We start from the raw sequence: 17,324 nt of genomic DNA on the forward strand, positions 1-17,324 counted from the left end.
ATGTTATTCTTAGTATGCGAGTTCTGGAATCTCTGGTCAGAGTGTATGAAATTAGAAAGGAATTTCTAATTTGCATTAATATGAACTTTGCATTATGAATAAGAAATCATATGATTAAATTTGATAGGCCTGACACGAGATCCATGCCTTGTATTTAATCGGGATATTGTAAGGGTAGAAGGAATTTATTGTACGGTAACTAGTCACTGACAGGTTCTTGGTATTCTAAGCAGTGAATTCATATTATCTGGATAGTCGCGATATGTTGAGAAGCATCACTCACGATGTAGAATAAATATAATTAATCAATTAATTATATTTAGTGAATTTTAGTATTCATGTAAATAATTAATAAAAGTTTATTATTATTTATTTCTACTACCGGCATAATATTGAACCTACAGGGTTACACCATAAAAGAATATTTTCTTTGATGAAATAATGAGAGAGAAAATTATTTTCTAAATAGTCTAAAAAAGAAATAATGATTAAAATAGTTTTAATTATTATTAAAGCTTTTTATAAAGATAAAATGTGGGACTAATATATATATATATATATATAATGATATATTATAAACCCTATGAGAGCCCTATAAATAGAATGAGATGGCTCATTCTAAACATACACTTGGTTTTGTGAAAACCCTAAGAAGAGCTAGCCTCCATCTTCTTCCTCTCTCTCTCTCTCTTAAAACTCCATTTTTATAAAAGTTTGGTTTTATAAAAAATTTCATCGAAGAGGATCATTCTTGGTGGATACCGGTAGAGTGCTCCACAGACTGAGGAGCAACTGCTAGCAACCATATTATAAAGCTTCGATTTTCAAGGCATGGTTACGATTCCTCCGTTTTTCTGATTTATACGTTTTTCTATATGTGCGATACATGGTTTCTACGGAATCATTGTTATATCATGCTTCCGCTTATCCGTAAATTCCTTCACTTGTTTCTCGAGAATCCATCCGGATATATTCAGTAAATCATGAACCTGGTTTTAACAGATGAACAACATATTCTGTAAACTTGTATGACGAACATGATACACATCAAATCTTCATCAAGAATTTTATGAAAATTAGGTCATGTTTGCGAAAAATGAGAGAGAATAAGGAAACCAATAATTATCATTGAATTAGTGTTGTAACAAATGTGAGAAAATCATGCAAATCTTTCCTTAGATAAGATGTTTAAATTTTAAAATTCAAAAAATTTCCATGTTTAGTGTTGTGATGGGTAAAAAAATGGGTAAATTTATGTGGATATATCCATGAATATATAGATTTTATATTTAATATGGGTCATGGGTAAATTTATTTACCCATTGGGTAAATTTTGTGGATATATATCCATGGATCTAGTGATTTTATACTTAATATGAGTTATGGATAAATTTTTTTAACCATTTGAAAAATGAGTAAATTAAGGAGTACACTTTAAAAATATATAGATTCTCATTACTATTACCCCTCGATTTCCATTCCAATATGCTATCCAAACGCCCCCTATTTTTATTAACAATGAGTGATTATTAGAGTTAATATGTTTAATGTGAGAGCCGTTTTTTAATCTATACATTTATTTAAAATTTTAAATAATGATCAAGATCAAATATGATATACGAAAAAAATCAGATAATTAATTTAGAAAGCAGCTGCAATTGACAGATTAGGGCCTAGTAAACTAGTAGTTTGTAAAAACCCTCTCCAAAAAATTATAAATTATAACTTTTCTAAGAATAAATTTTCTAATTACATAACACAAAAATTACAATCTTTTTATCGAATTTTCTGTGATGCCAATATACATACAATAAGGTTATTTGTCAAATTTTAATTCATTTTTCAATCTGAAATATTAATAGAGCACTGCATTCGCACGGATTTTCATCTATAAAAAAATTCCAAATTCATAAAACTTGGTGACTCGACAAACCCTTTTTTTCATATTAAAAATAAAAAATGAGAAATGAATAATATTTCTGTTTATTCTCTGTTGCTCTCACCTTATACCCCAAAACTCTATTTACCCTTTATTTGTTTCACCCTTTGGACCTTTTAAACAACACTACTGTTGTTTTTGTGTGTCTCTGTGTATCTATCTCTGCCATTGACGAGCCTCTCTTTTTCGCTTCAGGTTTCTTTTCTTAATCGATCCACTTATTTTCATTTTTACTATACTGGGTTTTTAATTTTGTATCATTTTTGTTCTGGGGTTTTAGTATAAGCTCCAATTATTTCATTTTTATAATTTTAAGCGATGATGTTTTCTGGGTTTTTTATTTTCTTGAATTGGGTTGTGATTAAATTTTTAGTTAAAGGGTTGGTTTTGTTTGTTTTAATTTATTGGGTTTTTGTTTTTAGTGATGATTTTGTGAAATTTGAAAAGTCAGAAGGGTTTATTGGAATTTGTGGTTATGAGCTTGATTAAGCCCTTTTGGTATTGTGGGCTGTGAATATTTTAAGCTAGATTATTGATATGCTTACAAATTTATGTATGTATGTATGTATTTTTGTATGGAAGTCAAGAAGGTGGTTGATTGTGAAAAGAGATAATTTTTGGTTGATAGTTTCCGAAAAGTTTATATTTGTATCGAATTTTGTAAAGGGAGTATTGAGTTGGTCTTTTTTTTTTTTGGAAATGAATATTGGATGGATTAGTATTTGATGTTGTTATTGAGTGATTGAAATTTACGTGTTTAGAGGTAGCTTGAAAGTGGACATGGCTGGAACTGCGAATGAGGATTTTGCAGTCGGAAGATCTTTTGAAGTTAGTGTGGGTGGACAGCAGCATAGTCAAGCTACTAGTGAAGCATTAGCGGAGTGGAGGTCTTCTGAGCAGGTGGAAAATGGGTCCCCTTCAACTTCACCGCCTTACTGGGATACGGATGATGACGATGATGGTGGTATGACACTATGTACTGTCTTCTTGTAGTTTTTATGTCGGCCCATTGAACTGAAGTGTATGATGGGATAAAGTAATGATGTGTTACTGAGTGCTTTTTCATTTTTTTGATTTGTTGGTCCACCACATATTACCTGTCCATGTCTATATTAAATTAATGCTTTGTTCCTAACTGCACCATTAAACTGGAGCTGTGGAGGTTATCTTTGCAATTATGATCACTTCTCAAATTGTATGAGCCTACTTGTTAGAATTTAAGCTCCCTTTTGTTTGTGCTATATAATGAATATGGTTTGCTTGTACAATAAGGTTATGGGGTGATGCATTTTCTTTTAATTTTCCTGAATATGTATATATGGCGATTAGCCAACTATATTTTGATAGATCATCCTGTTGAAGTTCAGCCGAGATCTAGCACACAAATTTGAAGATGTAGCTATACAAAATTAATAGAATATTCAACCAAGTACAAATTGATGTCAATAACTCCAGGAGGTGTTCAGCATACAGATAATAGCTTAGTATCTTTATGATTCGTGCATGTGTTGATGAGATTAGCATGCTATGATTCATCAACTTAATTGAAACGGGTATGTTAGCAGGTGAAGGGATTCATGTCGGAGGAAAAACTTAGACATGTTAAATGAAGGTGAGGAATAGAATATGTTCACAGTGATGTAAACTGAGGAAAATAGACATTCTGATGGAGATCAGAGGATGTTTTATCATCTGATGCTTGGTTTGTATGCTTGAATTTGTGATATATTCACTGATAAATGGCAGTGATCTTATCTGATAATTTAAGTATGTTAGTTTTTAATGAGATCATGTTAAGATATTCTCTCCTTTTCTTCAGATGCTTGATATAAATTCTTAAAATCACAAATTGCAGATGATACAATTGCTCCTAACCAACTAAACTAGCCTTGTATAAGTGATATCATTTCCTTCGGTCTCTTGTCGGTATATGATTTGGTTATTGTGACATCTATAACAACCACAAGTCGATTAAAATGTAGTACACACAAAGGTTTATACTGTCTTAAAAATTATTGTATTTAAGAGTTTTATTATATTTCTGTTTTCGTTCCGCCAATTAAATTTTTACCATGGCTAGAGTATATACAAACATTGTATGACAATAAATTTTGTTCTGTAACTATCTTGAAAATTTTCAATTTAGAATTCTAGGAAAAAAGAGAGTTGGTATTATTTTGTCCCTTCTTCATAGTTAAGTTGGTAAAATCAAGGGACCTATGAATCTACTAGCGTTGTGTTTTCCAACAAGAAACTGTTAATTAGACAAATTGAGGTATTTCTTAGTACTAAAAATAATTTTGCTTATTATTTAAAGATTAAGAACCTTTAGTAAGCATGGAGCTAACCATTGATGCCTTTAAAGATTATGAACCTTCAGTAAGCATGGAGCTAATCATGGATGCACCTGTATGTGCATCGAATGGAAAAATATTATTCGAGCTAGCATATGTTAATACATGTCACCTTCCCTTCTTTTTTTTTTATGAAATGTCTGGTGCTTTGCTTCTGCAGTCATTGACTTTAATTTCCTAAACTGCATAGCCACCTCCTTTATAAAAAGATAAGATGCCAGTCATCTTAATTCGCCTATAAAGTCGTATTTTTAGATATTTGTACTAAATGCTAAGTAATGAGATGTTTCCTCATCTGTTTTGGCATTTTGTATTTCGTTGTAATTTTGGTGTCCTCGTGTCTTTGGAGAGGCCATTTCTGCTTCAGTTAAAAGGTACATTCTAATTATAGTTTTGAAGAAACAAAAGGTGAGGATGGTAAACTCTTTTAAAGTGTATTCGTGTTCGAGTTTTATAGAGAATTTGGGAGGAGCATAGTACCAGTTTTCCGTTAGCAAGTTTCTTGTTTATAAGCTGTTTATTAGGTTTTTTTTTGCATTTATGTTCTGCTGTGAGGCTGGTAATGTTGGGTTTATATTTTGCATTTTGGTCTTCTATAGAATGTCCTCTTTGGCATTGTACATGAGCTACATGAGCTAAACATGACCTTATTTTGTAGGGCTTTGGCTTTCTAACTAGTTTAAATTGGTGCAGTTATGCATCTTTTCTTGTCAATTATTCATAAACCCCTTCATTGCGTTTCAGGGCCAAAACCTTCAGAGTTATATTATAAATTTACTTGGAAGATAGAGAAGTTCTCCCAAATTAACAAGAGAGAACTGAAAAGTAATGCCTTTAAAGTTGGTGACTACAACTGGTAGGCCTTTTAGCACATTAATTTTGGTAGATTTTTCTGCTGTTATATTCTCCTGTTATGGTCGCTCCTGATATGGTTAGTTGTTTTTTTTATATTGATTGGATAGAATTTAACAATTGATGTTAGTGAACTTGTTGGTAAGATGTGTATATGATGCTATGCAAGCGCTGCTTATGGATGCGTGCTTCTTGGCAATTAAAAATTGCCATTTAACTATTTAAGTATTGATTGTAGTTACATGAATTCCGATACTTTACATGCATATATAATGTCTAATAAATAGTGTGTTGAGGCGTGCCTCAAGAACTGGGCATATCGTACGAGGTGCTACTAGTGTTGAAAAGAGTACGCGGGGTGTATAGGTATCAGAAGCATAAAGTTTTAGTCCTTAGTGCAATGAACAGTGATAACTATAGCCACATGCCTTCTGATATATTTAATTAGGAGAATTATGTGGATAATTCAATATAATTGAAATCATGCTGCGGGCTGTCACATCTGTGCATTCATTATTGAAATAATTACATTCTACTAAGCTTAAGTGCATTTTATGACAGGTACATATTGATTTACCCCCAAGGCTGTGATGTATGCAACCACCTCTCGTTATTTCTGTGTGTTGCCAATCACGACAAGCTTCTTCCAGGTATGATAAATTCTTGGTAAAGCTGCCAATGATGTTATTTTCTTGTTACTGTATGTAATGGCTTATTCCATGAATTCTTCTACCGTTAAAACAGGATGGAGTCACTTTGCTCAGTTTACTATTGCTGTTGTGAATAAAGATCCAAAGAAATCCAAGTATTCTGGTATGTTGTTACTTTATTATGCATTGTCTAGCTTTAAATAACTCATTTGCTAATTATTCTTTTTAGCTTCATCACAATATTTGACTTTGCAGATACATTGCATCGGTTTTGGAAGAAGGAGCATGATTGGGGTTGGAAAAAGTTTATGGAGCTATCAAAAGTGTTGGATGGATTTATTGATGCAGACACTCTCATAATTAAAGCTCAAGTGCAAGTTATCAGGTTTTATACTGTCTTTAAATGCTTTCCTTAACATGTTCCTGCTGTTGCCAATGTTGTTAACTCAACTATTGGAGTCGGTTGTTTATCATTATACGTATATAATTTTCCATGGCCACTATATATCCTAATAACCTCTTATCGGGGCTTGTTATTTGGTACTGATTTTTCACCCTTTAAACCATTCTCATGCCTGTACTCCGTAACTCAGGACAAATAGCATAGGTTTGTAAAGAAAAAAATTACCCCTGTATCATAACTAAAAATGTTAAATTAGACTTTTAGACAGCAATTCTTTGGAAATTACCACTCAGAGGTAGACAGTGCATTTAGCTCTAAGGGTGCAGGCGTTGTAGTCGATACCAATGCAGCTACACAAGTATAAGTATCTTTGCCACCACTCAAAAACTTTTTCATTCACGTTGTTGCAGATATTTATTATCGAAGCAACCAAAAATAGAAGACCCATTAAGTTTAATATCTACCGCTATAAATTATCCAATATTATAATTTGATGTTACTTGAAATTGCATCATCTTCAATGCGGTTTTGGTGATTGCATTAAGGCCAACATGTATCGTGTGTTTCCACTTTTGAATTGTTCTCTCCAGTTCCTGAATCAAAATTCGAACAGAAAATCTTGCAAAGAAACATCCGATTAGTTCGCTCATTGCTCCTCGACTCCTTCCACCACTCCCTCCTTCCACCACTCACGGGAGAGCATATTACTTACTGGTCATTGTTCAAGATTAAACGCAAATAAACATGGTGCATTTTTTTTGGTCACGTGTAATCTTTTTATTTTGTGTGGCTAAGTTACATTCATTCCTTCTTATTGTCTATCAGAATAGTTAAACAATCCCTCCTCTCCGTGTCTCTTCCTCTAGCGACATTACCTTTTCTAGTATATCCAGCTGTGGGCTTGGCACAACAAGCTCTGAAAGACTATAATTTTGAAGTTCTTAATACATTATATTTCAAATTGTTTAATAGAGTGCATAGCCTATTAAATTTGTCGTTAAAAGAAAAATATATCTGATTATTCCATGGGAATCTTTCATAAAATTTACTGACTTCAGCTTAATTCATTCATTTGTAGAGAGAGAGTTGATCGCCCATTTCGTTGTCTTGACTATCAGTATAGGAGAGAACTCGTTCGAGTGTATTTGACAAATGTAGAGCAAATCTGCCGTCGTTTTGTTGAAGAGAGAAGAGGCAAGCTTGTGAAACTTTTAGAGGACAAGGTCAGATGGTCCAGGTAGATGACGCTACATATACTCTATTTTTTTGCTGCAAGTTGTGATTTATGATTTGGTTGTCATATTATTCTTCTTTTCAAATGTAATACATGTGTTTTCATTCAGCTTCTGTGATTTCTGGCTGGGAATTGATCAAAACGCCAGGCGCCGTATGTCAAGGGAGAAAACTGATTCAATGTTGAAAGTAGTTGTGAAACACTTTTTTATAGAAAAGGAAGTCACATCTACTTTGGTCATGGATTCCCTATATAGTGGGCTGAAGGCCCTTGAAGGTCAGAATAAAAGCAAGTCAGGCAGGGGAAAATATTTCGAATCAGAACTACCAGTCCCCATTGTTTGCATGGAGAAAGACACAATTATTTTGGTGGATGATGTCTTATTACTACTTGAGAGGGCTGCCATGGAACCTTTGCCACCAAAGGATGACAAGGGTCCTCAAAACCGTACTAAGGTCAGCAGTATGACATGTTTTATGTAATGATTTGGTTTTTAATTTATATATTTTGTTAGGTTGGATTACGAGGGGTATTAAATTATAGTTTCATAATTGTCCATATATCTCTGAGATAGTGAAATGTTACTGCGCCTAGGGTAAAGAGCAAAGTGAACCTGGTGAATAACCTCATGGTCTTGGTTAATTTAATAAGATAAGTATGTACAGTATATGTACACCGTAAATATTTACATTGAATATGCAAGTCAATTGTTATGCTGTACAAGAATTGAAAAGAAGAAAAAAAATTAATAGGTTTGGGTGGATTAACCGCAGAATATTCACTAGCCTTAAGATGACTCTACAACAAAAGAGAGGATTTTTTTTGGATTGCAATCTATAGCAAGAAAACAATCTCAATTTAATTAGTGAAAGTCTTCCAATAATTTAGGGAAACCCAAACCATCAAAGTATATTTCTAATAAAATAAACCATTTTTCTATCTAACTCTAAGACCTTAACTTGAATGTTTCTAATAATCTATTTGTATAATATAATAGAAATCCTATTAAGATACAGTGATACACTCAGTTATATTCTTAATTAGTAACATTATGTAGGTAAGAAATAGTATGTTGATTTCTTGCTCTGCATCATTCTGACGATAGAAAAAGAAATATATGGAAACTTGTGCATCATGTTGGTTCAGCTTAGTGGCTACAATACCTGAGGTTCCTTTTATTGCATATTGGAGGTATTTAAAATTTTATAAGCTATATATATCTCAAGGCTAGCACGTAGCAAAATCAATAACATGAAAGCGATATCTAGTATAGAACTATCCAGTGTGAACTTTGGCTTAGTGGTCATCTGCACTTGAGGTCACAGGTTGATTTGCTTGCAAGTTGCAACTCAAAATCAGAGATGGAAAGGATGAAAATGGAGATTCTATGATTGAAGGGATTGATGGATGTCAGATGGTCCTATTTCTTTAAGAAGCAAATGAGATGTGGTTATTGAGTCCGGAAATCTGTTATCTTTTATTTTTCGTTATATTAGAAGTATGTCTTCGATAGGATTACCTAGTATATGTACTGTAACTTCTCGATATTGTTTACAGAAAACGAAACAATTCTTGATAATATCAGCTTGATTTGAATTTGAATTTTACTGGTCTGCTGGATTGAAGTAGTTATGACGTTACCAGTACAAGTTCATTTAATTTAGATGTTAGAATGTTTTATGTGGGATTAAAGGTAGATAAGAAGGAATGTAGGTCATGTGGAATATAAATATAAATTTTGAACTAAAAGCAACCCGGTTGCAAGTATAATAACGCTCTTAGCTGGCCGATTAGGGGTATGCTATAGCTCAGGTCGGTGCTGGGAACTAAAGCTCCTAATTTAAGTTTTTCTCATCAGGGTTAAAAAATTAAAACAAGTATCGAGTGTGCAATTATTTCGCTATTGATGACACTTTTTTCCTTTCTCTTTCTCCCTATCCTAAACTCTCAGTCTGGTTTCTAATTAGTAATTTGGTACTTAAAATTAAATATGAAGTTTAGAGTGATCTTGTGTTCTTCAGAAGATATTGAGCAAGAAATAATGGTAGTAAATAACTTTTTACTATCATGATTTAGACATGAGAGTATTTTTAGTTAAGTATTAGAATAGTCTAGAATTATGTATATGGTAGACGTAGTAGTTATCAATTAGGAATCTATGAAATGAATGGGCTTATTTTGTTAAAATTACGTAATCATATGTGATAAGTTTAAGGATTTTATTTGTGTAATTGTGTCTGTACCATTTGCCAGAGCTTCCATCCCCGTCTTTCTATCCTGTCTAAACCTTTTTCTACATCTAAAAAGTAAAAACTGAACATTATTCCTTCTCCTAGTTAATGTCTTGATAGGATAATTTCTCGTAGCATATATTTCACCCCCACTATTTTTCTTTCCATGCAATTTTGGAACAAATGCTATTCCGCAATTCTTACCTTTCACATGTCAGGATGGTGGTTCTGGAGAGGACTTTAGCAAAGATTCTATTGAGCGTGAAGAAAGGCGTCTTACTGAACTTGGTCGAAGAACTATCGAAATATTTGTGTTAGCCCATATTTTCAGGTACCTAGATAGTAGTGGAAAGTTGCTTTTTTTGATGATTTATATTTCATAATTTCATGTGATATTACTATCTGTGACAGTATACATGTCCTTAAATCATCTTCGTCTGCTCTCAAAGGTGTAAATGTTGCGTGCTGTGTTGGATCTTAGCTAGTCGGTTATCTGTTACAGGAATATATTCGCTGGTCAGTCTTGGTAGTATTGTCCAGATAGATTGTTACTTTAAATTATCTTTTTTTTTTGCCAAAATAAAATTGTGATTTAAAGGCTTTTTAAATTTATTACTTTTAAACTTTGACAACTTACTGTTGCAATCACAGGTACAAACTTTCAAGTTCTTTTATCTAATTCTGAACTGTCACATCAAAATTATCGATGTGCCAAACTTCATAGAGAGAACAACTTTCACTTGTCTTAAAGTGTAGTAGTGTAGTCTAATGTTTATAATATCGAAGTAACAATTAAACTAGAAAATAGGTAAATGAACAGCAGGATATGCAGCGGAAGAACACCATAATTAAATAATAGAAATGATTGATTAAGGAAATAAAACTGTTGCAGGCACTCATTTGATCTTATCTTTGACCTCCTTGTATATTGTGTGTACTGTCTGATGTCTCCTTTCTTCACGAACAGTAATAGAAGAAAGTTCTTAAACTAGGAGTGAATAGAATTTCTTAACTAAATGGATACTACTTCTCCCATCTATTTGAAAGGGAGGGGGGGGGGGGGTTACAAACTAGGAGTGAATAGAGTATCTTAACTGAATGGATACTACTTTCCCCATGTATTTGAAACTAGACCAAAAATGGAGTTAAGTTTTGATTCAGGTCAGGGAGTTGTATTAGTTGGTGCTTTATAATCATTGCTATGCTCTTCTTAATCCTTAAGTTCTCTTTTTTCTTAATTTTATAGCAGTAAAATTGAAGTTGCATACCAAGAGGCTGTTGCTTTGAAACGGCAAGAGGAGCTCATACGTGAAGAAGAGGCAGCCTGGATTGCTGAAAGTGAACAGAAAATAAAGCGCGGTGCAGCTTATAAAGAAAAAAAGTCAAAGAAGAAGCAGGTTTGACAATGTCTTCACTTAATTTTGTTTAAGGATGTCTGCACGATCACCTTCGACTAATAAAATGAAAATTATTTGGTCCAAACATGATTGTGTTTTGCCTTGTGTGTGCATCTATAACTCAACTCCATTCTACTAATAGAGAATCAGTGAATATAAAATGTTGCGGTAAGGCTGGCTAGGATCCTACATATGATTGTCGGTGTTGGGGAAGAAAAATAGGAGATCAAGTTACTACTTATTAGACAAGTACTTTACTGTCAATTTTCATAAATTTGAGAGCTCATCCTTCCCATCTTTGTGAATGCGAAAACTCAGTCTTTCCACATAATCTCTTACTATTCGTGACTAGATTTTCTTGGTGGCTCATAGATTGTCTGAATAGGTGGAGTGATGGTGGGTGGATTGTAAATCTCACAGTCTTTGTTAAAGTGTTTTAAATGTTTTGATGCATCTTGCAAGTTCTTTTTCCACACTTCAGGGAAAGCATAAGAAAAACAGTCGGAAAGGCAAGGACAAAGTGAAAGATGAAAAGCACGATGTTGTGTTTGGAGATGAGCCTGAACGAGAAATAAAGAATGACAGAAGTCAATTTTCATCTGAGGAACCTGTTGGGGATCCTGATCCAGTTGAAGATGTTTCCGATAACTCAGATTCTATAGACCGCGTTCCTGAACTAATTAACCCTGATTCTGAAGATAGAGATTCTAGCCCTATTAATTGGGATACCGACACCTCAGAAGCTAATCCACCAGCAGAAGCCAGTAGTGATCAGGTTACTGGTGTTTTAGCTGTACAAAATGGAGAAAGAAAGAGTTCAGCCATAATGGATGATAGTTCATCAACATGCTCGACAGACTCGCTACCGTCAGTTACGACTTTGAATGTGAAGTACAGAGTAAATTCTTTTCAGAAACAGAAAATCCAAATTTCACCTAGCCGGTAAGAATAACTTTCTAGTCTTGCTTTCATGTTGTTTAAAATGGTATTTTAGATAAGATGCTTTAATTCCTTTTCAGAGGTGAATGTCAACAAGATAGAGTGACTCACGAAGCAACAAGATGGGCTGTTGACAGTAATTTGTCTGAGGCTTCATCTGATGGGAGGCAGGTACAAGATGTATCCCAGAGTTGCAAGGCTGCTGAATCTGAGGGTGCTGTTGTGCACTCTACAGAGCATCATGTGAAGTGGACTGAAAAGCATGTTGCAAAGAAGGTGGTCTGCTTGCGTTAAATGTTTTAAGCTATTCTTGCCTTGTAGTTTTGCTTATCTCTTACTGCATTGATAATTGTTGCTTTATTCTTGGTTTATGGTTAGGAGCATTCAGTTTGCTTTAGGATCATTTGCCTGTGGGGTTCAGTTTTAAACCCCCTCTTCCTTTTGTGCTTAAAAATAATCGATATTAGACCTTATTAGTGTTTTGCAAAGATGAGAAATCAGAAAAAAGTATCAAAAACTATAGTTATTCATTCAATTGTTTTCTCTGTGGGAGTATATAGGGCATGGATCAAATAAACACTTAAAGTAGAAACAAGTGAATCGCCAACATTCAACAACATGATTCAGCATATTGATTCTTTACTTCATTAATGCTCTCCGAAGGGTTCGCTAATCACATCCTAGGTTATATTTCTTGTTTATGTCAATATCACTCCATTCAAGTCATAACTTCCTTCGGGTGTCCACCATTTCCAACTTGTTGTAAAGCACATGTCATATATACAAAGATTCAGCTTGTTGAGTTCTGTCGGATTTAAGGCTAAACATGATATGTTTTTTTATATTATTAAATGATGTAATTGGAGTACACTGCTAAGTTTTTGTTTCCTTCTCAGAAATACAAATCATTTGATCCTGCCTCACATATATTCTGTAAAATTGGTTTTCATGTCTTTGTAATATTTACAGGAGAAAGGTAACACTCTGAAAATAAAATTGAAGGAAACAGAGGAGGTTGATGCTAAAAAATTTGCTGAAGTGAGGACAACTGGAGTTCTAACCTCTCCCAGAAGCCCTATAAAGAATCTTCCATCCCCTGTTCGGTTGAGATCTGAGTCGCAAGCCGCTGCAGCCAATGGCACAGTCTTGATTAGAAAGCCGTCCTTAGAAAGCCCTACACGAACTGATCAAACGACGTCGATAACTTCTGCCAAAACTGTTGCTATGTCTGAAGCTTATTCTCATAAAAATGCAAGTCCAAAACCAGTTGAAAAGACCGCTGCATTGCATGTTCCCATATCAAATGCAAATTCGATGGTTCAGAAAGTTCCTGTCCTGACTGAAAAAGCCAAGGTACAGCAACTTGTTACAGCTGAAAGACACATTGTACAGGTCTCGCTCAAAGCTGAGAAATCCACAGTTCAACAAGTCATGTCTAGGCCTTTAAGTGCACCCTTAGTTCCAGGATCTCGACCACCTGCCGCTGTTGTTTCCGTGGTTCAATCAGCACCAGCCTTATCACGTTCAACGAGTGCAGCTGGCCGGTTGGGGCCTGAATTATCGCCCGCCACTCCGAGTTACGTTGCCCAGTCATATAGAAATGCAATGTTAGGAAACCATGTCAGTTCACCCATTTACACTCAGCCTCAGTCTCCAAACTCAGCTGCTAACTCATCTCACTTACACTTGCACTCGCAGGCACCTTCGCTGCTCGCTCCTCCAATATATTTTCCGCATACTTTAGAGAGGACAGAAACAAACTCAATCAGACCAGGCCTTTCATTTGGTATGGTAGGTCAAGGTTCTCGTGCAGATAATAGCAGCAGAAGCATTAATTTTGAACCTTCCCTGCTAAATAAGATGCGGAATGGGTCTCAGTGGACTAATAATCCGCGAAGTGAGAGCAGCAGAAGCATCAACTATGATCTTTCTTTGCATCATGACATTCAAAACTTTGATGTTCACAATTCTATGCAGAGCAGACCTCAAGATCATTTCCCCATAGAATTTCCTGCTGGCACATCAGGGCATCGGAATCACAACGTACCAGCTGAAGAATTTCCACATCTTGACATTATCAATGACCTGCTTGATGATGAATATGGAATTGGTATGGCAGTCGATGAAAGTTCAGGATTTCAGAATTTCATCGACCAACATCACCATCTAAATCGGCAATTGACTTTCCCAGGTGATATTGGCATGTTGGGTGACCCTGATTCCGCAATCAGCTCTTGCAGATTTGAGCGAAGTCACAGTTACCATGACAATCAATATCGTCATAACTACAACTCTGCAGGAGGTCGGTTCCCTTCAAATCTGAATCCTCAAGCTAATCTTCAGCCTTATCCGAATATTCCAGTAGATGGGTTGATACCAAATCAGTGGCAGATAGCTGCTACTGAGTTACCTTACCTAGGCATGAGAAGATCACAGGATGATGGTTTGTCGTATAACATTCCAAACTATTCAAACGTGGCATGTGGAGTTAATGGTAACATCCTGTTCCGTCCTTCAAATGGACGCTGAAAAAGAAAACTCTGGTGGAAAATGGCCTGTCAACAATATAGCAGGGTGTTGTCCGTTGTAACAAATAATGTTTCGATGGACAAGTATTGGTCTCATTAGATTTGGAATGAAATTGTAACCCCTCGTGGGTACGAAAACTATTTTGTAAAGAATGATCAACTTTCCCTATATTCCCCCATAATTAGATTTTATTTTATAAAAATTTGGGTTTTGTTATATCCATGGGCACTTGAGGATTTGTTAAAGCTTCCCCTACTTGTTTACCAGCATTCTTGTTCATACCTGATATTCCCACATTTTGGACATAATTGACCAAAAATGACCTGTTGGCGACACAAGGTTTAACTAATCTGTCATTTTCTAAATGAATAGAAGACAAATCAGTCTTATCTGTATTCTGTACGAGGTCAGTATTTAATTGTACACTAAATCCCACTGATCAAAGAAACAAGCACCAGTAGTCAAAGTCAGTGACTTGGCAAACTGAAACACTTCTAAAGAAATTGTAAATATTATTAGAAATATTCATATGTAAATATGATCACTACCAAGAAGGTTCTTCATCCAATCAGGAGCCCTGCTAGTTCATCCAAATTATAATATATAACCTAGTTATTATCATGGTCAATTACTGCAAACAAACAGATAAGTACTACTCTATAATAATGACAGAATCAGGATTCTGTATTAAATTGCGTTTAAAGTAATTTTGGAAATAACAAAATCAGATATAATTAAACTTTTATTGTAATTCTTTGCCTAAATCTAATATTTTTATTAAATTTTGGTAATTTATTAATGTCAGCCTAGCTAGAGCATTTTTTTTTTCTAATTAATTAAACACATAAAAAATCGAACTCTTTCCGGTCCCGAAAATCTAGACAATTTTTCTCCTAATCCCTGCTAAACATGAGATGACTAAAAGACCCTGGGTTCAAGTTTAAACCCAGACGTACTTGCACATGTAACGTACGATAGCCTAACATATGGTCTAAAGTCAAACCCCTTGTACAAGTTGAAATATAAAAATTGGCCAATTTGTCCAGATTTTCTCTATAAATACTCCTCAATATTATCCTCTCTAAGATCATTGCATCTTATTTTCATTTCAATTCAAAGACATAAGAGAGTATTTACACACTACAAAACAGTTAAGAATGAGAAAAACTGTGAGCATTATCCTGGGAATGCTGCTGTTTCTCCAGTACAACCAGTTTCAGGTATGCAAAGGTGGTAGAGTTTTAAACGAGAAACCAAGTGTAGGGTTGCAGTCTCTTGAGAGGGGACCTGTGCCTCCTTCTGGTCCATCTGCCTGCACTCACATTCCTGAAAGTAGCGGAACCAAGTGTCCGATGATCGGTGAAATGCACGTTGCTGGTCATGGCTCGGCCTCTCAATCTACTGCTTACCCCAACGTTGTAGTTCCAGTTGCTGTTGCTACTCAGCATTCCTAATTAAATTAATTTTTCTTCATATCAGAAGGGAGGCATCAATATTTGTTCAATTCTTCATGTATAGATGCATCATGCATCATATAAATGTAAAGTATTTTATAGATTTCATGTAGTAAAATTTATTTATTCTTCAAAATAATTTATTTATTTATATACGTATGTATTGCAACTCTTGCGTACACCGTGCAATTTGTAAGTATTACTTGTTAAATTTAATCTAATGCTTGTCTTAATAATAATTGTTTGAGTTTATTTTAGTTATCAGCTTTGTTAGACTTGGTCCTGTGGTAGTTGAGTTATATCAGGAGAGTCGTGGAATAATGTTTAGTAGTAGAGAAATTGTAGGATACCAATTTGGTGGTTCCTATTTCCTAGCATTTGTTTTCTTTCAGCATTCCATATATGTACTCATGCAGTGATTTGAATAAACAACAACTTCACATATAATTATTGGTTTCAAGTTTTCTCAGAGTAGCTTACTTATATATTACCAGCGGGGTGTTTTGTAGAACAAGAATTGGTATCTGAGCTTGGTTACACATTAAATGCCCAAATATATGCCTAAAGCTACAACATTGGAAACAAATAAGGTGAAAGATGGCGGAGTAGGTCAGAGTTATCCGATGTTGGCTAAAAGCAATTACGCAGCATGGTCCTTAAAGATGAAGGTGAATATGCAAGCGCACTGAGTGTGGGAGGCGATCGAACCTAAGGATCCTAAGTCAACAGTGGAGGAGAGAACGGACAAGGTAGCTTTGGCAGTGATTTACCAAGGTATACCTGAGGATATTTTGCTGTCATTAGCGAAGAAAGAGGCAGCTAAGGAGGCCTGGGACGCCACAAAGACTATGTGTCTTGGTGCAGATAGAGTCAAGAAAGCAAGAGCGCAGACTCTGAAGGCAGAATTTGAAAAATGCCAAAATAGGAATAAGACTTGATAAGAGCACTTGGAGAGGAGGTTGAGGAGAGTTACGTGGTAAAGAAACTACTTCGTGCCATTCCAACGAAATTCCTACAAATTGCAACGATCGAGTAGTTTGGAAATGTAGAAGAAATGTCTATAGAAGAGACTGTGGGCTCGTTGAAGGCGCATGAAGAAAAATTAAAAGGACAATCTGAAGGCAACAACAGTCAACTTCTTCTTACAGAGGATGAATGGACAAAACGAGAAGCTAGTGAAGGGAAGCTGTTAATGACAAGAGAGGAATGGTCTAGGCGGGCTCACAAAGGAAATGGAAGTTCATTCTCGAACCAGAAAAGCCCAAGTAAAGAAGGTAGACGTACTGGTCGTGACAAGACAAAAATAAGGTGTTATAATTGCCATGTATACGGCCAATATGCA

General features: G+C 35.0%; 1 protein-coding gene across 4 annotated transcripts; it reads left to right on the forward strand.

Annotated features, from left to right (window-relative positions):
- The first annotated feature begins 1,979 nt into the window (after positions 1-1,979).
- On the forward strand, positions 1,980-14,744 carry LOC141677869 (TNF receptor-associated factor homolog 1a-like). Of its 4 annotated transcripts, none has more exons than XM_074483969.1 (13): positions 1,980-2,134; positions 2,701-2,903; positions 5,038-5,149; positions 5,707-5,795; positions 5,890-5,958; positions 6,051-6,180; positions 7,277-7,435; positions 7,542-7,887; positions 9,882-9,994; positions 10,910-11,060; positions 11,542-12,002; positions 12,101-12,275; positions 12,969-14,744. In XM_074483969.1, exons 2-13 carry the CDS (start codon positions 2,720-2,722, stop codon positions 14,526-14,528), a joined length of 3,549 nt encoding a protein of 1,182 aa, XP_074340070.1. In that variant the 5' UTR covers positions 1,980-2,134; positions 2,701-2,719; the 3' UTR covers positions 14,529-14,744. The 4 variants fall into 4 exon arrangements, with proteins under 4 accessions (XP_074340070.1, XP_074340069.1, XP_074340068.1 ...); XM_074483968.1 differs by having other exon boundaries at positions 10,913-11,060; positions 12,080-12,275; XM_074483967.1 differs by having other exon boundaries at positions 1,991-2,134; positions 2,703-2,903; positions 12,080-12,275.
- Positions 14,745-17,324: the final 2,580 nt, after the last annotated feature.

Source organism: Apium graveolens, chromosome 8, assembly GCF_009905375.1.
Source record: "Apium graveolens cultivar Ventura chromosome 8, ASM990537v1, whole genome shotgun sequence".
Lineage (NCBI taxonomy): Eukaryota > Viridiplantae > Streptophyta > Magnoliopsida > Apiales > Apiaceae > Apium > Apium graveolens.

What these genes read in the sequence shown, in the direction of transcription:
- LOC141677869 (XM_074483967.1), top strand. Translation starts at nt 2,720, where the DNA reads ATGGCTGGAACTGCGAATGAGGATTTTGCAGTCGGAAGATCTTTTGAA. An exon ending in GTCCTCAAAACCGTACTAAG is followed by an intron (nt 7,888 to 9,881) that starts GTCAGCAGTATG and finishes TTCACATGTCAG; the next exon opens with GATGGTGGTTCTGGAGAGGA. An exon ending in AAAAGCATGTTGCAAAGAAG is followed by an intron (nt 12,276 to 12,968) that starts GTGGTCTGCTTG and finishes TAATATTTACAG; the next exon opens with GAGAAAGGTAACACTCTGAA.